General features: G+C 42.2%; 1 protein-coding gene across 1 annotated transcript in view; it reads left to right on the top strand.

The window, feature by feature from the left end:
- The window catches only part of CA10 (carbonic anhydrase 10), a 370,347-nt gene that overhangs the window by 69,219 nt on the left and 273,744 nt on the right, over window positions 1-27,384 (top strand). Inside the window, exon 2 of the mRNA XM_054709247.1 lies at window positions 1,311-1,385. Within this exon, the coding sequence (XP_054565222.1) occupies window positions 1,311-1,385 (75 nt within the window). The remainder of the gene's footprint in view (window positions 1-1,310; window positions 1,386-27,384) is intronic.

Here is a 27,384-nt window from a genome sequence, read left to right as displayed (position 1 = left end):
ATTCATGCCATGTGGGAAGTCAAAGTACTGGAAAATTCACTCTACTTTGATGCACCTTGAAATGTGATGTCTTTCCAGAGCCTTAAATAGGATATTTGTCCCTCTTCTATTTGTTTCTAAACTCTCCTACCCCCACTGTCAGCCCCAGGAGAAGTGGGCTTCTCTTTTACTTGTCCTATGTCATAAACCCGCCTTCATGACAGAGCTGCATGCCTCAGGGGTCTTATTGTCATAGGCAGGAAAAGCATCTCCTCTGTACAAGGGAAGACACTTGGGGCTAAGCAATTGCAGCTCATATGGGAGCTAAAGGAACTCAGCAGATCTTCCCTCTACACAAAGCATTGCTTTTAAGCCCATGGTTTTGTATTGTTTTCTCTGACCCTGAATGAGGAGTCTGAACAAGGAGATTGAAAAACAGAACAAGATTTAAAGAAAGGACATCCAAGCAGAGTTTTAACATTTATTATATACTAGACAAATTATAATTATGGTCTGAAATTACATTGTTTTCCTCCATTGGGACTAAGAGCTGAAATGTGAATGCGGTTTAATTGGTGAAGGGTTCAGCACAAGTGTATGTGTCACCATACTTTGGGGTGTATCCCCATATGAAATAGCATAGCCCCAATTCACCCATCAACTGTCATAAATGTCAGATTATTCTGAGGCCATGTCAGTATGAGCTCACAGATCCCTGTGGGATGTTCCAGTTTCTTGGGGTTTCTGCTCTTCCTCCCTATGAAGTCCAAAGCCCTCACCATGATTATTTACCTTCTTATCTTCATTCTTCTGGGAACTGAGGAGAGCTGGCTGATTGCACCCTTCCCACTTCTAGTTGAGCTCTTTCAGCAAATTCCCTACCTCTCCATCCCTAAGAGTTCTGTGCATCTGTAGGATTTTTGCCTGGCTTGTGGATGGGATCAGCCTCCTCTCAGTTCCAGCAGAGGGTGTGTGTGTGTGTGTGTGTGTGTGTGTATGTATGTGTGTGCAGGGAACAGAAGAAGAAAAGAAGCGAGTCAGAGGTAGAGACAAATGACAGGGGAATTCAAATAGGCTTAAATATATAATTATAGTCTATTTCTATTAAATAGAAATATCCTGAGTGCTTTTTATAATACTCCATGACAACATATTTACAGGATAATGATCTAATTGAACAGAAGGAGTGGGAGGGTTGCTATTGAATTTGTTAGTAGGACTTTTGGGGAGAAAAGTATTATTTTATGTATAGTCATGCTTTTTGCTTTGACAGCCAGGACACAGTACTTCTCTGCTATTATCTTAGTCTCTCTTCCTTGTTTTTCCTTTAGCTCAACAGAATTCACCAAAAATCCATGAAGGCTGGTGGGCGTACAAGGAGGTGGTCCAGGGAAGCTTTGTTCCAGGTAAAACATTTACTCTCATTTATAAGAAAAGAATTTGAATGAAATATGGTATTATTTCCAGAGTTTTGCATTTGCTACATGGCATGCACTGTATTGCAAAAGGCAGTATACTCTGACTTATATGTTAGATGAATACTCCATCAAGAGAAAGTGTATTGAGCGAGTGGCAATTTAATCAAGACCGAATTTTTCCATCTGAGTCTACATCCCAAGGTTCTTCCACCTGCAGGTGGCTCTGTCAGGGAGAGGGTGATGGAGGATTGAGGGTTGAAGCTCTGTCTGCTGGAATTTGGTGAAGTGAGAGAGCGCCGTTTCTTAACATTAGTGAAGCAGGGATTCTGGAAAGGATGGCCATGGCCATGTGGCCTGCTGGGATGCATGCTGTCATCGATGTCACTCCAGGAGCATCCATGGTCAGCACTTAGCAGATTAGGCCAAGCACCAGCTAAAAATAACAGGCAAAGAAGATGCTGTCAGCATGGGGGGAGGGAACTGGAGACAGGTTGGAGGCAGACACATACTGTGACTTTAGTTTAGAAGCAAGGTGGAGGGTCCCTGCCTTTCCCCACTCCCCTTATCTGAGCCGTGGTCCCCATCCTTCTGCTGTGTTAATGAAGACTTTAGTGGGGAGAGAAGCAAGGGGAAGAGAAAGAATGTTCAAGAGAAGGATGGAAGGGAAGGCAGGTGAGATATTTCAAAGAATTTTAACTGCTTATATATGAGAGGGTAAAACAGAAAGCTTTCAAGAGGAGCCAATGTGGGGTCCTCACTCAGACACTGAGAACAGACGACCTCAAGTGTCAGTTGGGGTCTTCGTAATTGGTGGCAAGTGGAAAGAGCAGTGCTCCAGGTCACCTGGCTCATCCACATGGTCAATGTGATGTCATCTTCTCCCGTTCTTCTGTAGAGTTCACTACATTAGCTGTGTGCCGCGCAAGCATGGCCAAGGGTGAACCTGAGTGGGGGCGGCTGAAAGGCCTAGAAAAGACAGACAAGAGAATGAAAGCTGGGTCTCAGTGGGACGCTGCTTCCTCATGGAGAGACAGCGCCGCACCCCACAAGTCGTGTCTTTATTTTATAGTCAGATGCCACGAGGCAAAGTAATGGCATGGTCAAGATGTTTACAGCATTCTCATGGGTTTCAATCCTACTCAATTACATGCACCTGAACTCTATCAAGCCCACATCACTCAGGCATGTGGTGCTATGTGTTCAGACCATAGGTTCAAGCTTACAACTATAGCTGTTGGCTCTAATTGTGCTGGGAGGGCCCTGCCCTCCAAGCTGGGACTTGCACGTGGCCATGAGAGGACTGTGCCCTCTCATTAATCCGAGGCTTGAACCTGTCCAAACACTGTAGCCGCGCCCCACATAGCTGTGCAGAGCTAAGCAAGTTACCAAGCTTCTCTTAGTGTCCCTTTTCTCACTTGTGTTGTGTGAGAGTAATGCATGCTTTGGAGCTTTCCAATAGGAGGAAAGCAGGCATGGTGAGGGAGAGTGGGGGGCTCAGGAAAAAGCCAACTGACTGCCAAACAGCCTCATAAACTGACATTATTAACTTCGTAAATTCATTATGGTACATTTATTCCTTGGCTCAGTGGGATAGAAACTGGACTTGATTAATTCACCCGGAAATGATCAGGTTTCTAATAATCTTATAACAACTTAATTAACACAAGTTATGTTCACATGGCATGTATAGATACATGATATTTTATACTACAACTGGGAATGTCCCTGTCCAATGGATGGAATGTTTATTTGTTTGTTTGTTTCCTGGGGAATGTGCTGTTTATATTCAAGATATCCTGGAAATTACATTTTTAAATCCTCATCAGAGGATAACCTTCTATTGATTTTAGAGAGAGAGGAGGAGAGAGAAAGAGAGAGAAACATCAATGTGAGAGTGAAACATCGATCAGTTGCCTCCCATATGCTCCCCGACAGGGGATCGAACCCTCAACCTCTTATGTGCCCTGACTGGGAATCGAACCCACCGCCCTTTGGTGTATAGGACAACACTCTAACCAACTGAGCCACCTGGCCAGGGCAAAATATCCTGGAAATTACATGTATAATTATATTCTTGTTTTGGGATTATGGAATTAGAGCAGCTAACGGCATTCCTCCAGGCTATAGTAAGTCTTGCTAAACTAAACTAGGCTTATTATAATGTTCTCTGTAGTGACTAAAATGCTCATGGATAATACTGGCTAAGCACTGCAGGATTCTGCTTTCCTGCCCCACCTTTTTTGATGATTTCCCTCTCTGTTGACACGCTCTTTACATGTGTTTAAGGCCATATTTTGAGTTTATTTCATATTATTTTTAATTACAGGAAATTATATTTTTCCTTTCTGTGTTGATTTAAGACTTGAACTTTCCCTCATTTCCAGTTTTAAATGAGATAATACATATGAAGCCCACTATCTGGGGTGCAGAAGGTATAGAGGCCTGAGCATGGACTCGGGGGTCATACCTAGAGCTGAGTTCAGGTTCCAGGGCTTCCTGCTGGTATAACTGTCAGCACGTTGCCTACCCACTCTCAGCCCCGAAGTCTTCATCTGTTGAAATGGAGATAAGGACTAAATTAGCTTCATGAGATTTTGTGAGAATTAAATTACACAATGCAGGGAAAGTGCTAATGGTGATATTGGTACTTGTCAGTTTCCTTGGTATAATTATCATTCTTTTATCACCATAGCTGGATATTTGATACTTATCTACTTCAGCTAAGGCAGTAGGCTGAACTTTGGAAAATATGATATTGCAAATGAGTGTCTCTCCTGATGCCCAGAACATGGAAGGTGCTTAGTAAAATGCTCCTTAAATTCCTCTACACAGTGGCCAAGTGAGAATTGACTTTATCATCCTCTGTATTTATCATTCCTGATGACCTCTGACTTCCTGATAAAGAAGACTGGTATCTGATTATTTCACTTTCTAAACTTTGGGAACTTTAACTCTGTTAAAAAAATATATAGGAGTCATGAGAATATTTGAATTAAGTAATTGTACCTGAGGCTCTAAGATCAGACAGACTCCAGATGACCTATTTTATCTGAGCTGATGCTTTAGGGCAAACAATGGACCCTTTATCTCTAATTATTATTGCTGAGTATAAGGCTGAGAGGGTTCTTTACTTTGCCACTGGGATTTTTTTTCAGGTTATGGATGTGTGAAAAAGAAGAGAACTTCACATGGCTAGACTACTTGGACAAGTTTTATGGTCCTATAAGTTCTTTACAAGAGTGTCCAGAAGTAATTATCAGTTGGAATAGCAGTTGCGAATCTGTGACTTCAACAAAGGTTGTGGTGGATAGAAATATGCGATTTCTGTAGCAATAGCAAGCACAAGGTTGATTTAGCACAATAGCCAACTTGGGTTAATTCAGTACCATTTATGGAGTATTCACCTGATACTGAGCACCACGTAAGGGGCTGTTGATGAAGATGTAACCGATACATCCTTCTTATTCAAGGGTTAACCTACAGTCTAAGGAGAAAGATACGCCATAAACCCATGACTCAGTATAACAAGGGATCTAATAGGATTGATAGAACATATAAAGAAGGCCATAAAGTATTGGGATTCTGCCTGCCTGGTGTTTAACAGACTTTGCCATTTACCCGCTTAAATCCATACTTTCATCCAATCCCATCCATAACCACAGGCAGAGCCCCAATTTTGTTTGAATGTGCCCAGGGAAGGAGCCCCTCCCCAGCTCCAGAAGATTAATTACCCTTGGCTAATATCTACAACAATCATGGTAATTTCAGTCTCATAATGGCTAATTTTATGTGTCAACTTGGCTAGTCCCCAGTACCCAGACATTTGCTCAAACATTATTCTAGATGTTTCTGTGAAGATAGGTTTTAGATGAGATTAACATTTATAGCAGTAGACTTTGAGTAAAGCAGATTACCCTCCTTAATGTTGGTGGGCCTTATCCAATCAGTTGAAGGCCTTAAGAGAAAAGGACTGAGGTCTCCCAAGGAAGAGGGAATTGTGCTTCCAGAATCCTTGGGTTTTTGGGCTGCAACATTAATACCTCCCTGGGTCTCCAGCCTGCCAACCTGCCTGCAAATTCCAGATTTTTCAATTTCCACAATTATATGAACCAATTCCTTAAAATAAATCTCTCTCTCTGCTGCACGCACGCATACACACACACACTATAGGTTCTTTTTCTCTGGAAAACCTGACTAATATACTAATATAGACATGAACATATGATAAACAGTGCTATCCGTGGCTTGTGAGGGAAAGCCTGCTGATCAAACTTGAGGACAAAAGCCACACTGGTGATGGCAGAACAGAAAGTTGGAAAGAACCCGCATCTTTTATGGCCCATTGAGCATTGAGTTAACCACAGCATTGCCTCGGCATTGATTTTCTTAAGTGAGAAAACAAACCTCTTATTGTTGGAGCCACTTTGAATCAGGCTTTCTGTCACTTGCAACCCAATGCATTCTTCCAGGTTCAGGTTTCTCAGGACACCGTGAAAGGAAGGAAGTTGGAACTGGGTCTTGACAGTGTTTAGGATTATTCCAAGTGGAGAAGGAGGAGATGGTAGGGAATGTTAGAGTAAACAACACTGGCAAAGATTGAAAATGCACTTGAGGGATGGTGGGTACTTCTGAGTATCCAAAGGGCAGGGTACACAATGGAGCCTGATGTGTGAGAAGGCCAGCAAGGTCCTTAGAGGCCAGACAATGAAACTCTCTGTGTTCTAAATTCAAGAGCTAAAATACATCCCTTTAAAAATAGAGGTATTGACCCATCGGGCATGGTGCAGTGGTTGAGTGTTGACCTATGAACCAGGAAGTGATGGTGCGATTCTGGTCAGGGCACATGCCCAGGTTTTGGGCTAGATCTCCAGTGTGGGGCATCATGAGGTGTTTTTTTCTTTTCCTGTTTTTTTTTGTTTTTTTGTTTTGTTTTGTTTTGTTTTATCATCCAGGCAACAGATGGTAAGCACCTATACTAAGACTGTGGAATCAAAAACAAAAAACAAAAACAGAAAAATGGATTAATTATGGGATTTGTTCAATAGCATTTAAAGTATATATCTCTCTCACACATGTACATAACACATTTATAATTTAGCATAAATATATACACACATTTCAGAAAAAAATGTGTGCCAAATACTATCTATTCACATTTCATTTATCCAAAACAGTAGGGAGATTGGGCATTCCCTTTAGTGGAGGCACTATGCTAGGAGCTAGGATTTCAAAAAGAGATGGCCACACTTCAAGTGTCTACGTAGAGATCCTAAGGATAATGGGAGGACAATAGACAGTTATAAGCAATTTACTCTTCCTCGGAGATATGACAAACATCATGGGATCATGATACCGAGTTTCTGTCTGAATGATGAACAGAGGAATTCATAGCTTCATTTCTGACCAGGATGGCGGAAGGGTGCTTTGACTCAGTGGCGCCATCCTCTGGTGTGTTCTTCAAAATCGAGTAGGAATGGTTCACCCAGGCTAATCAACTCATTCAACATGCAATTTCCAACCCTTCCTTGTTGGGTAGTTTTAAAAGCTTAAGATTGTTAGAAGATGAGGATAATTACACCTGTTGGCAGCCACCTGTGGTTTAGCAGTGACGCCTAATTACCTATGTTGTTCAAAATGGCCAATTTTCTTTGCTTAAGAAAGGCTTATATTAGACACTGGTAAGACAGACAAGAGCTCACTTTTCTCCCAGCAGTTCTCCCAGTAGGGGGTGCTTGCTGTCTAGGATGGCTGGCCTAGGGTCATGCATGACTCTCATTCCTCCACATAGTAAATGGTGCCTTCTAGTTAGAAAACTAAATATTACTTTTCCATTGCTGTGCAACAAATAGCCACAGATTTAATAGCTGAAATCGACACACATTGATTGTCCCACAGTTTGCTGGGTCAGGAAGTCCAAGTATGGCTTCGCTGGGTCCTCTGCTCAGGGGCTCTCAGTGCTGCCAAAGGTGTCAATGCCGCTGTATTCTCATCTGGGGCCAAGCTTTTGCAGGTCCTTAACAGAATTCAGTTCTTTGGGGGCTAGAGGACAGTGGCCCTAGGCCCTACAAGCTGTCCATTCCCCACGGGTAGTTCACAACATGGCTGAGGGTTTCTTCAAGGCCAACAGCAAAGTGTGCTGCCTCAGATCTTTCCCTTCCTTTCTGGGAAGGCCTTGTTTCTCTTTTTAAAGTTAGGCCCACCCAGAGTAATCTCGCTTTTGATCAACTCAGCGTCACCTTTGGGGACCTCATTTACATCTGCAAAATGTGACCTACTCACAGGGTTGAAATCCCAGCGTTTCCTAAATCCCACCCCCTCTCAGTTGGAGGTTTCTCATGGGGTGTGTACACCATTGTGACCTTCCTATATGAGTAGACATTGTTCTAGTCTAACGTCTTCAAATTGAGAAGTAGGTAATAATGTTCTTTGGGTGGGATATTACTTGTGTTGCCTTTACATGAAGAATATCCTCAAGAGAAAACCAGAGCTGGCTTCCCCCACCTCACCTCAGATTTCTCAGCCGCTTTTCTCAGATTTACAACAGATGTAGAGGGTGAGGGAGAAGTGGGGATTTAATACATGACTCCCAGGCTTCTTTCAATGTGTTAGAGAGTGGCGCTGTAGTCCATTGTTGAGATGCAGAAACCATTCAGTCAGGTGGGCAGGACAAGGTATGTAGAGACTCCTGTGGACAGCAGCACTCTGGGGCCCATCCAGATGTCACCCCAAATTGCTCTTCCAACTTTTCCCCCTGCCCTCCTCTCCCTGGCTCTTTTACCCTCTGGCCCTAGAACCTAGCTTCTCATATGTCTCGCCCACGTCCTTGTGTTTAGGGACCTTGCCTTTTGGCCTCTGGCTCAGGCTCAGGGTTTGCTTCCCGCCCTGTTCCCAACCTTCTACTCCATCTTTGACCCACAGGTTCTGTTGACCGTGGTATCAAGTGAAGCACAGGACATAGGCTCTCTCCCCTCAGGTATTCACTACATGGCCACCCCAACCCCCACTCACTCTTCCTTTAAAGGGAAGAGAGTCCCATAGCCCCCAAGCTTACCTGTCCTCCAGCATCCTTCAATACACCCCAGTTGAGAGCTATATAAAATCATTCCATTGGTTTCCTGTGGTACAGATGAACACAAATAGGTGCTCAAAACAACACACATTTATCATATATATATATATATATATATATATATATATATAATTCTAGAGGCCAGATGTTCTAACATCAAGCCCCTCTTAATACCCCACTTTATGACATCAGTTTCTCTGCTACAAAAATATATACAAACCTTGTTTTGTTATAGCATTTAATTTTAATTTCTCTAAGAGAGAAAACTTGCATTTTACAGAGTCCTGTGGCATATTGTTTGGTCAAGGGAATACCCTCTGCTGTGGGAGCCAGTCAATTCTTACTGTGTAAGTTCTTGTTTTGTGTTGAATTTCCTTGAGCAGGGAGTCGGTGGGTGAGCACCCCAGTCTCCGTCCATGAACTTTGCTTTAGTCACTACCAACCTTCTTCCTCCTTTGGGTCATGGAACCAGCAAGGAATATCAGCAAATGCAAGCTGGCTTGGCTATTCCATGAAATCTTAGGCAAGTCTCTTAGTATCTCAGTGTCTTGATTTCCCCACTTACAAAATCAGGATGTTGAGTGACATGATTTTTCAAAGACCCATTCTGGCTCCAATATTCTCTGAGAGTTTGCTAATGCGATACATGATTGGTTTGGGAGATATATTTATCAGCATTAAGAAATAGAATATTGATTTTATTCACAGGATAATCGTGTTATGTTCTTAATATCAGTGTTTGGAAATGGAGTCGGTGATGTAAGTGTGTCTCTCCAGATTTCTGATCTCTCATCTCTAAGAGAAAGCAAATAGAATTTAATGGAGACATTCGCCTCAGTATAGGAGGGTGATGTTACACTGACTCATCACCCTCAATTATACTAGTAAATATCTTAGCTATAGTGTTTCCCAGAAATTGGGATGTGTGGGAATGAAAATTTACTCAGAGCCTGATAGGTGCCAAACCCCCTGCTAGACGTTGGGCATCCAAGTGGGAATAAACTAATGCTCCTGATCCTAAGGAGAGCCTTGACAAGTTTAGAGACAGACGGGCCAGTCAGGGATTACCATTTACCTGGTCAGGGATGTGAGACGGGAGTGGGGAGACAGGAGAAAGCAACTAACTCTGCCTTTGGCATCAGAGAAGGCTTCAGGGATGAAAACTTCTCTTGAGATAGGTCTCTTTTGTTGTTGTTATTGTTAATCCTCACCCAAGGGTATTTCTTTTTCATTGATTTTTAGAGAGAGTATACAGGGGAGAGAGAGAGAGAGAGAGAGAGAGAGAGAGAGAGAGAGAGAGAGAGAGAGAGAGAGAGAACTCCATGTGAGAGAAACACGTTGATTGGCTGCCTCCCAACTGGGACCAAGGATCAAACCTGCAACCCAGGTACATGCCCTTGACTGGGAATCAAATCAGTGACCCTTCGGTGCACAGGCTGATGCTTTAACCACTTAGCAACACTGGCCAGGGCAAGATAGGTAAGTATATGTTAGATGAACAAGTTGGAAACGGACATACCTGGCAGATTAAACGTAATGGAATCTGACCTTCTGCTAACTAACAGATTGTAAACTTCTTCTAAGCAGTAGGCACTCCTATTTATCATCTCATCTATGACAGGGCCTACTCTAGAGCTGTGTGGTAGAGAGTGCACTGGGTTCAGAAGATCATGCTTTTGTGTCCCACCCCGTCATACACGACTGTATGTTGCTGGCAAATCACCTACCTTCTCAGAGCCTCGGTTGACTCATTTGTAAAATAAGGATAGTAAACCTATATCTGAAACATTTTTGTAAAAATGAAATTGTGTACTAGACCCAGATGTGCCTTATGGACTCTTGACAGTACACAAAGGTATTACTATTTTTGTTAGCATAATTTTGCATTCGGCTACTTAAGGTTGCCAGGAAGAGACTTGCTTCGCTATACCACTACTCTGAGGTCCTGCTACCTCTCTCTAATCCAGGGAGGCCCTGGAGACCTTTTAACGGTTAACAATAGCACATTGTACACAAAGATGCAACTTGAGCACACATACACATGAAGCCTCCGATAGGCTCTACTCCAAAGAAGGCTTGTTTGTTGTCTGGTTGCAGCCATCCAATGGGGAGCACTCCTGTTGGGTGGGCTTTTGCACCAAACCTTCTCAGAGGTACGTGGCTCTCCTAGTACCACACGCTAATCCCTGGTCCAGTCAACTCAGGTATCTCTAGCCAGTCCACCTCTTGGGAAACACTTCTAGACCTAGCCAGTCAGCGGTGTACCAATGGAGGCTCATTGGCAGGGGTCCCCTCTGGATGCAGGCAGAAGGGAACACATCAGTTGTAGAGAATTTAATAACAATACTGAAACCCACCAAATGTTTGATCTGCTTTTTATTACCCCCCATGTGCTAGAAATTCTAAGAATGCCAGTGATAAAATAACCACTCTGTGGGAAAAAAAAAAAGTGTATTGGTCTGAGCTCTAAACAATGCCTGTGGTTGCTGTTGTGTTTTAATAATAAATGTGTAATCTTTAAATGAGCGCATTTTTGTTACTTGTTCTTTAATAAGTGCTTTGTCTACAAAGAAGTTAATTAGAGGGATTCTTAGTTATTCTATTAGCTTCTAGCACACAGGGACTCATCTACTTGCATTTGTTCCCAGAGGGCAATGCTAAGGGTCCAGAACAGGTGGAGTTCACTCTAGGGCAGACCCTGTCACCATCCCCATAGTACCACGTATTCCTTCCTGAATTGAAACAGTTGGTTCAAAATAAATGACGCCAGCACTGCGATTGTACACACAGACCCAAAAAGTGGATTACTTCAATTATGTCATTCTAGGGGACTATTTGGAGTTTTCATTTGTACTTAAAATTTAAAACACTGAAGCAGAAAGTGAACTGCAAGGCATAATATTTTTGCTTCATAACGGCAATTTTCAACTCATCCATGAAATATTTGATTGAATCTGAAAAAATGCTTTTATCCTTGAAATTTTAAAGTTTTGTTGTTTGTCTTAAAAACTAAAGAAAAATAGTTGTTATTGAATGTTGTGTGGGATTATTATTGAAAATAATTGTTTTTTGAGAGAGGGGGGCATGGAAACAAATAATCTGCTCCTGAGTAAAATACTTGAGGTACGCCACTGTATACAGCCTTAGGTTTAGTAACTTTACAATCACAGAAAAGCCACCCCAGGGGTGGGGAACCCAAAAGCAGAGTTCAAGGGTGCCTTCTGGCAGAGAAACACCTGGTTTCTCTGAGTGATGCTAACTGAGTTAACATCCCAGGCATTGGCCTCATTATCTCCTGGCTTCCTAGCTAGCTTAAAATCCATTCTCCCCTCCTCCTGGCACAGCCTCCCATTTGAAAGACATGCCTCAGTTACCTTCACAGGCCACAGAGACATCTTCTTTGAAAAGCAGCGTGGTGAGCTGTTGGGAGGTACCTTGTCAGGGTAAATACTGATCATTGAGTTGTTGTGTGATAACAGGGTGTTTGCAAAATTGCCAGCAGGATGCTTCACACTCAGGTTATACATTCCTTGTCAGGTGGAAGATAATCAAAGGCAGCAAGAATGTAACCCCCAACCAGGGATCCTACTTCTTATATCTACAAGAGGATGACAGGGAGGTGCCTGCGGACTTGGTTCCGGAATATTAGCTTCTATAGCATTCACAAAAAGACAGATTATATAGCAAAAGCTTTATGCAGCAAGTATCCAGCATGGGATGCTTGTAACTTTGCAGATCTGGCAATAGGAGGGAGCCACACCCCCTCCTCCCATTCCAGACTGGATTTCAGGGTCCCAGTGTGTTGATAAGGGCTAGAAGGGAGGCCTCCCTTTCCCCACCCCCAACCCATTCCATGCCTCCTTATAACTGGCCCCCACAACAGCTGTGATGATTTTTGCATTCCAACTCCAAATTGCCCTTCAACCTGTCCTCTCCCCTCATGGAATAGAATTAGGTCACCTTTTCCTGCCAAGTGCCAAACCATTGGCTCCTATTCAGCCCGGGCTCCAATTGTCAGTGGTTCTCCTTTTAAAAATTTTTAATTGATTTTAGAAAGAGGAAGGGAGAGGGAAAGAGAGATAGAAACATCAATGATGAGAGCTAGCTTCCTATTGGAGATCAAGCCCACAACCTGGGCACGTGCCCCGACCCGAGAATCAAACCATGACCTCCTGGTTCATAGGTGGATGCTCAACCACTGAGCCATGCTGGCCTGGCACTCCTGGAGATTTGACTGTTTTTTCTCTCCAGAATGATCTTTCTAACACGGTAGTGGTTGCCCAGAATTATGCCTCATTTTAGAGTGTTTTATATTTAAATCATGCCTTTCTTGCACTTATTTTTCCTGGGAAAATGCTACCCAGGTTGTTCAGAAAAACTTATACTTTTATCTCATCAGTATGAAAATATGTAAGTAATATATCACAATATTATTATACATTACATATGTGTCATTTTATAGTATATCAGTATCACAGTAGTATATTTATACTTCCCAATTTTTAATTATGCATTTTGTGTTATGGCAGCTACTTTTTCTTGAAGTTTGGGTTTGAATAACTCAACGATTGTGGTGCCATCATCTGGATTAGTGAACTGTGATAAGTATGGGTTTGGAGTGGGGAGAGTCTAATATTCTGTCTTTGCCATGTTGACTTTGACGTGCTTGTGAAACATTCAAGAGGAGGCAAGATGGTGGCAAGAGAGTTCTAATGGGATATGTACATTGGCCTTCTGCCCACATACAAATGGCATTTAAAACCACTGATCACTTATTGGGGTGATCACTTCATAAGTTGCATAAATATCTAATCACTATGGGGTGATCACTTCATAAGTTGCATAAATATCTAATCACTATTTGTACACCTAAAACTAATGTAATATTGTATGTCAACTGTAATTGGAAAATTAAAAAATTATTTTAAAAAATTAAATAATATCCAGGTTGATTTAATTTTACTCCATTACCAACATTTAAGATTCCTACTATGTTTATTATCAATATCCTAAATTTTCTTCCATTCAAAAAATATTGAAAACGTTAATCTTTCACTTAATTTTAGCATAGGTCTAGTAAGTATCATATATGTCAAAAGGATGACTCCAAAATAATAGTCACCACTTTTGAACACCATTGGCATTTTCAGTATTTATTTTTAACTCTGAGGACAATCTTGTCAGGAAGGCATCATTAACATCTTGTTCTAGATCTAGAAACTGAGGCTCCGGGTGACTGACAGTCTTTCCCATCACCATACCACCAGAAAAGGATGAAGCTATAATTTAAACATGGAACTTCAAATGCTACTTCTGTCCTTTATATATCTCTATTAAAAATTCTTAAATAGACTTTCCTCTTAACCAACAAACAAACCACCGAGTGAATGAGATTGCTTAAAGAGAAAATATAGTTCACAAATAGATTAGAAACCAAGAAAAGCCAACATTTTAGGAGATGGGCAGAGCAGGAGGAAGTTTACCTACTATGACAACTCACGTTAACATAGGACTACATAAGCATTTGTTTGAGTTAACAAACACTCATACCACACTTAATCTCGTGCCAGGCGTGATCCCCAAGCATTTGGCAAATGTTAATTCATTTACTCCTCACAACCATCCCATGAAATGGTTATGATCAGCCCCAATTAAAAATAAAGAAATGGAGGCATATGAAAGTTTAGTGTTTTACTCAATGTCGCATAGTAAACGACAGAGCCAGGACTCTAACCCAGATAGTCTGGCTCTAGCATTCTGCCTCAGTACTTATTAGCATCCTGTGGTCTCACCTGGGATTAGGGAGACCCATTCTTAATATGGCCAGAAGTGAAAGTTTCTTCATATAATCTCTATTATGAGATCTGCACTCAACATCTATAGAATGTAGAGTAGAATTTAAAAGCAAACCGAAGAGCAAATTATGATGATGGAAGAGGATCTGAGGGTCCAAGTACCTCTAACATAGAAAACATCGTTAGTGCAAAACAAAAATGAGGACTGATACGTAGACCAGTATTGATAACCTAATATTGACTTGGACTTAGAGCTCCATGGTTATAATTTGAGCAATGAAAGCCACACTTTCTCTCCAACAGGAATGTAGTTTTTCTAAGCTGTTGATTAGGTCACTCAAGAATAACTCAAAAAGGGGGGTAGGGTGTTCATCTTAATTCTATAAGGAATCTTTGTTATTTCCCAGCCATAGGATCTCTGATAGGTGACCATCCACACTCGGCTCACACATGTTCTGTGTCCAGTCAGTGCCACCTCTGGGGGGACCTGTTCTAATAAAGGAAAGCCTGATTATTTAGAACCTTCTCTGTACCGTTCAGACAAATATCTCTTTCTTTATCTCCCTCCTATTTATCTTCTTTGTCCCCCTAAATCACATAGAATATATATATACCTAAGCGACCATTACAACTGAATGACCAGAACAACCAGAACTACCAGTCGACCAGTCGCTGTGACGTGCACTGACCACCAGGGGCCAGACGTTCAACGCAGGAGCTGCCCCCTGGTGGTCAGTGTGCTCCCACAGGGGGAGTGCTGCTCAGCCAGAAGTCAGGGTCATGGCTGGCGAGCGCAGCTGCAACAGCGCTACTGGAGCGGTGGCAGTGGCAGGCACAGTGGGCCGGAATGAGTGCGAGTGGCACGGTGCGGCTCGGGCTCCTCCCTGGCCACCTGCTCCTTGGCACACTGCTACATCCCTCAGGGGATGTCCAACACTGCCTGTGGGCATTGGGCCTAAACTGGCAGTCAGACATCCCCTGAGGGGTCCCGTATTGTGAGAGGGCGCAGGCCAGGCTGAGGACCTCATGCACTGGGCCTCTAGTATGGTATTTAAGTAATTGACAACTACTATGGGGTTCCTTTCAAGTCTTTTTTATCTGGATTAAAATCCTCTGATTTTTTATAGAGCATGCCTTTCAGACCCTCTCACCAAACTAGTCATTATTCTTTAGAGAAACTCTAATGTGTTACTTTTACACTCAAATTTGATTGACAGAAATAAATATTCTAAATACACAGTGAATGGGTCAATTGTTTCCCATGGCATCTAAACTAGACTTCTGTTAATGCAGTGTAAACCAGTATTAACATTTTTTCTAATGTGGAGAGATTTAATTTCTAGGTCTAGCTGAACCACAGGTAATATAAAACACATTTATTTCTCACCCCATTGATGCATGGGTTGCAGAGGTAATCACAGAAAGCCATGGTTCATCCATCTGTCTGAACTTCGGGTGATTGTTTGTGCTGATATCAGATTAAAATATCAGTGTAACTTTCATCCCCTGAATCAAAGCATGTGCCTATTGTTTAAGATGATCACTTCTCCTCTGAAATTTCCTATCAGCTGCCAGCTATAAGGAATAGAAGTATTTTTTAAAACCCTATCGACAGTGAAAATGTAGAATCAATCTAATATTTAGAGGAGAAAGTTGCTCATCCTGGGCTTTAATGCTGTAATAAGGATACTTACAGACAGAGAAATGCTCTATATGTATGTTCAATCTCAGAATCATTTCAGGGTCAGGAAAATAAATATTTCTCCAGATTCTTAAGAACCAAGTTGGAAAAAGGGGGAATGATTAAACCACATTTCGCACATCAAATTGATTACACAAGAGTAATCATAAAATGCGAGAGTTGGTAACAATTTTAGAAATCATTTAATTTAATTCATTTTAGAGGTGAAGAAAGTGAGACTGAGAGAAGGAAAAGTATTTGCATATGACCACATAAATGGTTTGTGGCCCAACAGGCCTTCTGAATTTCTTACCCCCCAACCCCAGCCAAAATTCTACTATAGTATTTGGAATGTTTCTTGAAAGACATCATCTCTTTAAAATTATTTCTAAATAGGGCTCAGAGGAACACCATGGGCTTAATTGCAAGCACTTTAGTATGATTAAGACAAAAAGAAAAGGATAAGCAAAAATTTGTAAGAAAAATGTCTCAAAGAGTGTAGGGCAGGGAAGCAGTCAGGAGAACTAGAATTAATTATCCCTTAGTGTGTGGAGCCTGTCTCAATTTTCAGAATGCTTGCAAAATATGATGAATGCTTTGCCCCCTGAGGTAAGTAGGCAGGACAGATCTGATTTCGTCCCCTGAGGACCCAAAGGCTCAAAGTGGGTGAGTTACTTGAACAGAGTAACTCAGCTATCAGTTGGCAGAGTCATGGTCAAAGTCTAGGCTATTAAACATTGTTCAGGGTTGTTTTCACTGCACGATTTCTCTCCACACAATGATTAATTATGATGCACCCTTTTAATTACAAGTTTACCTGCTCTTGCATCGGTAGTTCTGTTGCCCTTTACTAGATCAATTAATGGACACCGAGTCTCTGTTCACATCTGCTTTACATTTAATTTGCTCTACTCTTGTGCATTCTAATTCATGAAAGCAACGTGGCATCACACAGAATCAGGCTCACCGCAGCGCTGCCACTTATTCGCAGTGTGATTTGGGCAACGAATTAGTAGCCTCTCCAAGCTTCTGTGGGCTCATTCATGAACTGGGAATCATAACACCTACTTCACAATGTTTGTGTGAGGATAAAATGACTGACAAGGAATGTGTCTAGTGGGTACTTGGTGACTTCTTTTCTCTCCCCCCACTTGGCTCTCCCCAAACTTTAGTTCTGTTTATCGCCTTCAACTGTCCAGGATAACATATTACTTCTTTTATGAATTTTCTTATATGTGTCTAAATTATTTTTAAAATTATTTTTAAGCATGACACATTGTTCCCTCTATCCACTCAATGGCTATTGATTGAGTGCCTTCTGTATACCAAGCACTGAGATGCAGTAGGTACAAATGGGTAGCATAAAGACCTAGATAAGTGTGGTCCTTCACCTTGTGATGCTTACATTCCAGAGCAGAGGCAGGTATTTAAACAGGTAAGTAAACAAATGAAGTATAATATGGGAAAAAGTGCTGTGAAGAAAATAAACAGTGCCCGGCTGGTGTTACTGGGTGGTCGAGCATCAATCTATGAACCAGGAGATCACGGTTTGATTCCCCGTCAGGGCACAAGCTCTGGTTGCAGGCTCAATCCCCACTGGGGGGCTTGCAGGAGGCAGCTGATCAATGATTCTCTCTCATCATTGATGTTTCTATCTCTCTCTCCCTCTCCCTTCCTCTCTGAAATCAATAAAAATACATTTTGAAAGGAAAAAAGAAGGGAAGGAAGGAAGGAAGGAAGGAAGGAAGGAAGGAAGGAAGGAAGGAAGGAAGGAAGGAAGGAAGGAAACAGTGTTGGGGCAGAGGATAATGGTATGTGAGCAAGGTCAGAGTGTGGCATGGCACAGAAATTAAGCTTAAAGCATGATAATTTTTTGTCATTTGGGAGAAAGATAAAGGAATTCTAGACTGAGGGAACAGAATGACCAAAGGCATAGAGGTTTGAAAAGTCATGGTATATATGGGGGAAATACAGACCATCAGCATGGCTAGGACAATCTTCATGGAAGGATGTCTGGGAAGGGAGTGTGGACTAGTGTCACCTAAAGCCATATCACAGAGGGCAGGTCCTTGGGCATAAAGTGAGAGTAAAGAATTCAAACCACTATTCCTTCGATTCTCCAGGAGGAGAGTTTTCTGTTGGCTTGTTTTTGGAAAATCGTGTTGGTTCTTTGACTAATTACTGCCTATCACCTTTACCTTCTTATATGCAAATCAGTGGTGTTGCATGAAATGTCTGATGCAGTCCACTTAGAATTAAGCAGATTTTAAAATTGCATATCCTGGTTTAAATTCAGGTGTCACTCAATGATCCCTATCTTGTTTGATCTTTAGTGTCTATATTGTATCTCCTTCTTGAAACTTTCCTCTCTTAATTCTAGGATAATATCTCATACGTCTTCTCTTCCACTTCTCAATACTGGGCATTGGTGTACACCCTCTTCTCTCTACAGAATATCACTGGGTCATGTGATTCACTTCTATGGATCCTCAACTGCCAACTGGGAGATCCCAAATTGACATAGCCGAGACCTTTCTTGAGCTCTAGACAGTTTCACTTAGATATCCTACTTATTTCCCAAACTGACCTCATCATCTTTTTTTCAGAATCTGCCCTTCAGTCATCCATATCATCCATCTATATCATTCTCCCTTCCTCCGTTATAACGCAAATGCTAGTTTTTCACTCTTCATCACTGGTTACCCATGGCCTTTATGTAAAAAGAGGCTATTGAAGACACTTCTTCATTGTCTGGCCTTGCCTGCCACATTATCTTCACCCACACCTCATATTGCAGGTCTATTCATGACTATGAACGTATTCTGCTCTGACACCCCGCCGTCACAATGCTAATAACAATTGCTCATGTTCATTAAAGGCTAGCTGTGTTTCAGGCACTGTGCCAAAGCACTTTATATTTATTACCTTATGTAACCCATGCATCAGCCCTATGCAGCAGGTTCTTTTAGTGTCCCTGTTTTCAGAAGAGGACACTGAGGTTTGGAGGTTAAATAACTTACCCGGGCTTGCATATAATAAAAGCCGAAGCCAGAATGCCTACTGTTAGGCATGATGCTATGCTGCTTGTCACATGCCTTACACAAGCTGTTCCCCTGCCTGGAATTTCCTCTTCCCACCTGTTTATTTTGACTAGTTGACTACTATTCATGCTTTAAGATGCCTCAGGTGTCATCTGCTTCAAGAACTCTTCTCTGTGGTCCCACTGCTTCCTATTCTCTTAGGATTCATACACACTCTATCATCTATTATCCAGTTTCCTTCCACTAGACCTCTAGCGCATGTCACATTCATCTTTTTCTACCCAGAAACTAGCACAGCACCCAGAATTTAGTCAGAACTTCCTACATAATTTTAGAATAAGTTTTTGATTGAAGCCCCAATTCCCTCCGTCACTGGCTATGTGACCTTGCATAGGAAATTGAGTCAATACCCCTGGCATTTTTCTTCTTGTGTATAAAATAAAGAAGTTGGATCAGAGCAGTGGTTCCTCAAGTATATATCAGCATCAATATCACCTGGGGACTTGTTGGAAATGGAAATTCTCCAGCTCCACCCCAGATCTGCTGAACCAGAATCTCTGGGAGTGGGGTCCAGAAACCTCTGTTTGCAGCAAGCCCTCCTGTGATACTGATGTGTGGCCCTATTTGAGAACTGCTAGATTAGGGGTTGGAAACTATGACCCAGGGGTCATATTCCACCTGAGGCCTGTTTTGTACAGGAAAGTTTTGACAGGGTCTCAGATAAATGATAGGATCACCATGGGCCTTTTCAGTTCTACGCTTAATCAGTAGTGAGTCCAGTGTGATATCCCTGATTGATAAAGGACTGCCAGTCAGCAGACTTGGGTTCTGGACCACGTGGTCCTACCTTGCTATAATGTAACTTATTTCTACTCTCCAAAGCTCGGTTTTCTCATCCTGAAAAGTGACTTTGGAGTAAGGTTGCTATATAAGTCAGGGTCCAGTTAGAAAAAAACCCAACCATGCCAGGTACCTCAAACAAGGGGAATTTAATACAGGAAACTGGGGTACACAGATATGTGAAAGGTAAAGGTGCACAGATATTTGGTTCTGGGCAAAAAGGGTGAGCCAAGGCAACTTGGCATGAATACATCCAGAGAGAAACTCCAGTGTTAAAACCTGGAGAGCAATAAGGAAGAGGCCACAAGCAAGAATTTGGGAATTAAGAAGGTGTGTCCTGAAGGACTATAACTCAAACCAAAAAGAGGACAGCATGATGAGCTAAGAAAGCATTGCCCTTTTGCCTGGTACTTGGATGGCCAAGTGGGGCACTGCCTTATGGTTTCTTGGATTAATAAAGGGCTGTAGCCCTGTAGGTGCTTGGAATATCAAAGAAGCTGTGGCCCAGCAGGAATTAGGATACTCAAGGCAATGCAGTCCTATAGCTAAAGACTGCACTGGGCTGGTATTCCACTGAGGAGTGTAGGGCCCTGCAGGCTGGTCCTGGGATTGCTGGGAAAAGCTGAAAGGTGGAGTCATAGCTGTTTATTGTTGCTGTTACAGTAAAGTTGACAGTGGCTAAAGCTGGAAAGGGGCCTCCTTCTCCCTCCTTCCAACTTCCAGTTTCCCACTGATGCCTTTCATTGGCAGAATCTAACATGAGGCCAGAACAGAGAATAGAAATGGGGAGGGAGGGTTTTGAAGCTGAGACAGGCAAATACCAGCAGGGTCATTTTGATGACCTTCCAGGTCTATTTCTACTTGGAGAATTGTATTATATATATACTAGAGGCCCAGTGCATGAAAATTCATGCACTGGAGCGGGGGGTCCCTCAGCCTAGCCTGTCCCCTCTCACAGTCCGGGAGCCATCAGGGGTGGGAGGCGACCTGGTGATCAGGGGAAGGTGATGCCCCATCACACCTCTGCTGTTGCCACTGCCAGCAGCGCAAGCCTCAGCCTGCCCTGGTTACCTGAGCCTTGGGCCGGCCCTGGGCAGCTGGGAAGCTGACATCTGAGGCTTGCCTGTGCCTCAGGTGTCAGCTAGGCAGCCGCCATCCTAGGCTTGCCTGCACCTCGGGCTGGCCCTGCTCGGATGGGGGGCTGAGGGGACTGGGGGACTCTGGAAGCAGGCACACGGAGTGGCCGGGCCCACCTGGGGGCGGGCTCGGCCTTGCCATGCGCCTGCCGCCCCAGCAGGGCTGAAGGGACCAGGTACAGCCATCTTGTGGTGGTGGGCGCTGCCATCTTTGAGGGCGGGACAGTCAATTAGCATATTCCCTCCTTATTGGCTGTGGGCACCACCATCTTTGAGGGTGGGACAGTCAATTAGCATATTCCCTCCTTATTGGCTGGGGGTGCCGCCATCTTTGCAATGGCATGAGGGTCAATTAGCATATTAGATAGGCTTGATTGCATAGAAAAGTCATGGGTACAGTCATGCCTTCTTCACCCACCTCATACATAATAGGACATAACCATCCTTTAAGCCTGGTATTGTCATGATCCCTGATGGCAGGACTCTAAAGGGGCCTGTTTTACCTCTGGAACATTTTAGACCGAGACAAGTATAAAGCAAAGGAATGTTTTGTTTTGTTTTGTTTTGTTTTGAGCAATAGTTATGTCTCAGGGACTCATTGTTTCCCAATGCAATGTTCACCAGTAGATTGAATTTCAGTTCTCCCAAGAATGTTCTGAGTCCAGACTATTCTTTTGTCATTTATATTCACCCTCATTCACTCTGGCTTCAAGGGATGTCTGCAGGCTTCTAAGGACCTTTGCTTCTCCCCGAAGTACCTCTCCAGCCCCATCCCAGCTATCCTGTTCTCTACTGACTTAAGCTGTGCCCCAGACTAATTGCTTCTCTTTAGCAAAATATAGTTCTTACTTTGTGTTGAAGAGTCTTCCAAACAGTAATTCATTCAGTCCTCATAGAAACCCCACGATGCAGATGCTGCTATGAGCCATATTTTGCAGGTGAGGACTTGAGACTTAGAAAGGTCAAGTCATTTTCCTGAGGATACACACGTGAAATGGGAGAGCAGGATTGCACTGGATGCAGACAGTCTAGCTTCAGACCCCATGGATCACCACACTAAAATATGAATGACTCCCATGTACCCGTCACCCATGTCTGCCACATCTGAAAATGCTGCCATATTTGTTTTATCTCTTTCTCTTCTAAGAAATAAAGCTACAATTATAGTTAAAGGCATCTGTGAACCTCTCCCTAATCTCTCTTTTCTTTCCTACCTAAAGCAAACACTAGCCAAATTTTATATATGTATAACATTATGTGTGTGTGTGTATTACTATGCAAAATTTTTACCATATACATTTATTATATCTATTAATATGTATCCTTTAAACAATTTATAGTACATTTTCATGCTGTCAATCTTTACTGGTATGACATCCTATAATACATATCCTTCTGCAACTTTTCTTTTACACACAACATGTTTCTGAGATTTACTGAAATTAGTCTTGGTAACCCAGGAATCTTATTCCTGGGTTATACGGTATACACCTCTTCAATTTTACTAGATACTTCTGCAGCGCTTTCCAAATTGATAGTAACCACATGTGAGATGTTAACCCATATCCTTCCCAACACCGGGTGTTATCAGGCTTCTGCATTTTCTCCGTCTGAGGAGGCTGAGGTGGCATCCCCTGCTTGTTTCCTTTGGGTTCACATGGGTATGAACCACACGATGCAATTTTATGCTTCTCCTCTTGGTGCTTGCCATTTTGCCTGGAATGTTTTCCTGTTTCTCCATTTAGCACCATCTATTTTCCTTCATGACTCAAATCAGAAATTCCTCTGAAACCCCTGGTGGTCCCCCTACCCCAAATGCATTTTGCTGCTTTCTCTTTTTCATTCCCCAACATTTATATCCTAACTAGAGTAATGTTTATGTCAATCGCCTTCAATAAGTATGAGGAGTGCCCCTTTCGTTCTCAAAAGTGACCCAGTTTGGACAGTGAACCAGTGGTGGCCTTGATGTGCCTTTGTTGCAGTTTATTGACCTCCCGTGTTTGCCCGTTTTCTCCCCTTGCAAATCTGAGGTCTCCTAGACCCCTGGTTTCTTCACCGAAGTGCCAGTAGTTGCTCAATAAATGTTAGTTTTGTCCAGTTACTCCTTTGTCATCCAGAGGGATGATTTTCAGTCACTCATGTTTTATTCTCTTTAAATGGGCCTGGCTTGGCCCGAACCCACCTCCTCTTGCCGGGGACAAGTGCAAAGACCCCTTTCTCTGCAGCAGGCTTATCCCGTTTCCTTACTAGCCTCTGCCTAGAGGAAGGCACCAAGAAGTCAATCACTGAAGTCAAAGAAGCGGCCTGCTTTATGCTTTCACTTCAAGTGCTATTTATGAGTTGAGTTTCATGAGGTAATTAGAATAAGCCATGGTGTTTCCAGCATGTGAGAGGAGATACAAAGGCTTATGGATTCGAATTATTTGTGGAGCTGTCATGTAGAACTATGCAGAAAGGGAGTTGCTCTTCAAAGAAGGTGCCCTGCAAAATGAAGAAAAAAATAATAATGTGATATTGGTAGCCTTTGGTTGCCAAGGAAATACTAGTTCACCTGCTTCTGTTTGGTATTGTGGTTCATTTCACTGTATTAGGTTTAATAGAAAATCACATACCCCGTTATATTTCTTCACCATATCTGGGATTTAAAGCATTCACTGGGCTGTAGCAGTAGTGGGCGTGCGTAGAATTGTGCATTTGAGTTTGTGCATTGAGATGACCTCCCTGTCGGGTTTAGAAGGCAGAACCGTCAGTGCTTTTAACTTAATCCTTTTTGATTCGTGTGTATGAGATTAGACATGTTTGCTGTGCCCATGGCGGCTCCTGTATTTTTCAGACTGCTTCCAATTTGAAATTCCTGCCCCCTTTGTTAAAATTCTGTTGCACTGAAAACGTGTTCATGGCAATAATATCTCCAAGATTCCAAGGGAGTCAGACACTCTCGATTTCTCATTTTTATCAACTTTATCAGTTGTATCCACCATTCGATTTGTGGACCCCACAAAAGAATTACAACAGGAGACATTTATGAAAATGATATCATTGGGAGGATAAACTAGAAAAAAATGGAGAACTGTAGGTACCAGAGGATTCTGGGGTTGGAGGAAAAATAAGAGCATGTATTGAACCCATGCTATGACCGAGGAGCTGTGTGAAGAACTTTGCAGTTATTATTGTCCTCGGTCCTTAAGATGAGAGAAACCCTTGGTTTTTTATTTTGTGAAATTCAGTACTGGAGGAGGGAGGTGATTTGCAACAAACTGTCATATGATTAGTGACAGAAGCCAGTGCAATTCCCAACATACCATAGTGAATTGGTGACCATTACGTATTTTTTTTTAAAGTGTAGACATTTACATTATTGGGTGCAGTTATGTAGATGTGTTTGTGCTTTTCACATCCAAGAATTGAAGTACTTGTCAGCCACCTCATTATAAGCCAAATATTTCATATTTTCTTGGTACGTGCCTTGATATACACACAGGGACTACATATGGAGTAGACAGAGAAATGGAATCCATCCTTTGCTTCCATGTGACTCCTCTGGTCCCATAGGACTAACACAGGTTTCCTGTGTCATCCTGAACAATTGTTCTCACCTCTTTCCCTCCACAGGGACTGCTCTGAGCATACACTCCTGTCTCACTTCATTCCATGAATGTTATCCAACAGTTTTGCAGCTCATCATTAAGACAGAAAGGTCAAAAGCCCTACTGCATGATCTTTCAAAGGCTGATAGTGTCAAGATAAATGCATCCTCTTAAATCTGTTTTTAAAGGCCGGAATCACTCATGCATTTCTGGGAGAGGGTAACGACATCAAAATTATTACCAGGAGCCAGTCCCTGCTATCACCAGGGCCCGCTAGGACTTCTGCTCAGCTGAACAGAAGTCTGTCACCACAGCCTGTTTCCATCCTTGTGGACTCAGTTTTAGGGTGTGAAGAGCAAGCCATTCATTTTTCTGTACTTTGCAACAGAGAGTATGCCCTCAGTGCAAATGAACAGGAGCCCTTCTTGCTTGACATAAAAATTCTTTGACTTTTGCCCAGCTGGCATGGCTCAGTGGTTGAGTGTTGATCTATGAACCAAGAGGTCACGATTTCATTCCCGGGCAGGGCACATGCCCAGGTTGCCGGCTCTATCCCCAGTGAGCAGTGTGAAGGAGGCAGCCAGTCGATGATTATCTCTCATCATTGATGTTTCTTTCTCTCTCTCCCTCTCCCTTCCTCTCTGGAATCAATAAAATATATATTTTTTTAAAAAATTACTGACTTTCAAAAAGGTCTTTGTCTCCAAGAGTATACATATAAAATGTGTGAGATAAATACACATATACCAGTGGTTGGCAAACTCACTAGCCAACAGAGCCAAATATCAACAGCACAATGATTGAAATTTCTTTTGAGAGCCGAAAACTGACTTCTGTGCATGGGCCACGAAGTTTCAATCGCACTGTACGTGCGTGCGCCCACACGTGGTATTTTGTAGAAGAGCCACACTCAAGGGGCCAAAGAGCCTCATGTGGCTCGCAAGCCGCAGTTTGCCTACCACTGACATATACTATTATGGTACAATAAATTATAGAATAAATGCACTCTTTAGTTTGGTCATGTGACTTTATTGTACTTGGATAGGAAATGGAACCTATGGCTAAGGAGTTGTAAGATTTTTAGAAATATTTCTGATCAGGGTTCAATGGCTCATGCTTTTAAATTTCTTTGCTTCCCTTTGGAAAATTCTAGTTCAAGCTCCTCCTTCTACAGATGGAAAAAACTGGAGGTCCAGTGAGGAGATTTTAAGAAGAAAGCCAGTTAGCTGCATTTTCTTTTCTTAAGGAGGTTTTCTTCTGTCACCTGCCTTTATTTATGAAAATGATGTCATTGGGAGGATAAACTAGAGAAAAACTGACAGCTGTAGGTGCTGTTGAGTAGAGGACTCCGGGCATTATGTGGGAGAGGAATGTAAGGTTTCTGAAGTTGGAAACGATGGGGGTGGTTTGGAGAAGACTCAGAGATCATTGGATCGAAGTACTCATTTATTGCACACCCCACTTTGTGAAGCAGGATTCTCACCTCCAGGTGGTCCCCTAATTTGCATGACTCGCTTCTCCTCCTGTAGAAGATCCTTTATATTTCCAGGACTGCTTAGTGCATTCATGAATGAGAGCCCATATCTGCCAGAACCCTAACCTTGGGCAAATTGGAGAAAGACTGTTGTTTTCTTCTCAATTTAAGATATATTTTTATATATATATGTATACACTTTATATATAGCGGGGAAAATATTTATGTTTATATGGTATATATTTTTGTTTTCTGTTGCTTCTCTGTGTGTGTCTCATTCCCTTCTCTGTCGTCATCATCCTCTTTTTCACCCACAGCTTGAAAAGCAATCATGAAATTCATTTGCCTCAACAGAGTGGCCTGTCACATTCCAAAAAGGCTGATATTTTATCCATGTTTCACTTCTGGACAATCAAAAATATTTTAAGATAAATGAGGACAGGAAAGGTGTTCATGAATAGAAATGGTAGTGTCCTGATTTTGTCTACTCCCATCTAGGGGCTTATCCATTTGGTTTAAATGGCAGTTATATATTTTTTAAAAATTATCCCCTTTTAAAATGCAGTGTATTCAGAGCAAAAAAACCATCTAGGCCCCTGAGAATGAGCCTTAGGAAATTGCTTTCTATTATCAATATTTTTCAGCAAGAGCCACGATGAGGAATGTGTCCATTCTGAAGTATGTGCTGTTTCTCCTTTGAGACCTTGCTTATTAATCATTGTGAAATTCTGAGCCATATACACTGACATTGAATCCTCCAAGCTCCATGACAGTGAGTTAGCTTTATTCCCTCCCCGGTACTATTAGTTATGAGGGACAGTGGCACAAGACCATGCTTGTGACATGTCATGTGTCCCATTGAGTCTGTTTGGGGTATTGGTCCCCCTGTTTTATCAGATGGAGCCTAAGGAGCATGGCCACTTTAGGTAAAACAAATATTTTAAAAGCAGTGAATACTAGACTTCCTTTTTATTGTAAACAAACAAACACAGAAAGTCAGTTGTAACATGTTAGGACCGCATGCTCTGATATCCTTTGACTTCTTTCTGACAATCATGATAATCATTTTCATGTCATGATCATCATCACAATCACCGATACCTTCAGTACAATCATCGTCATTATCACCATCACCATTCTCACAGCTCTGACTTATTAAGCAATTTACTATGAACAAGACACTGTTCTAAACAATCTGCATATTTATTATTTCCAATCACTACAAGCCTGTAAAATAATTAATGCATAAATTTCATCATTTAGAGAAACCTGAAACTTAAGAGTCAGGAAGTTGTCTGCTTTTTGAGGGAGGCCTGATCATTATCTGTGGAGGAGAAAGAGTCTTTGGGGTATCTTCCCATTCA

The sequence above is a fragment of the Eptesicus fuscus genome, chromosome 20 (assembly GCF_027574615.1).
Source record: "Eptesicus fuscus isolate TK198812 chromosome 20, DD_ASM_mEF_20220401, whole genome shotgun sequence".
In the NCBI taxonomy this organism is placed as follows: Eukaryota; Metazoa; Chordata; class Mammalia; order Chiroptera; family Vespertilionidae; genus Eptesicus; species Eptesicus fuscus.
This window is presented reverse-complemented; position numbering and strand designations above follow the sequence as displayed.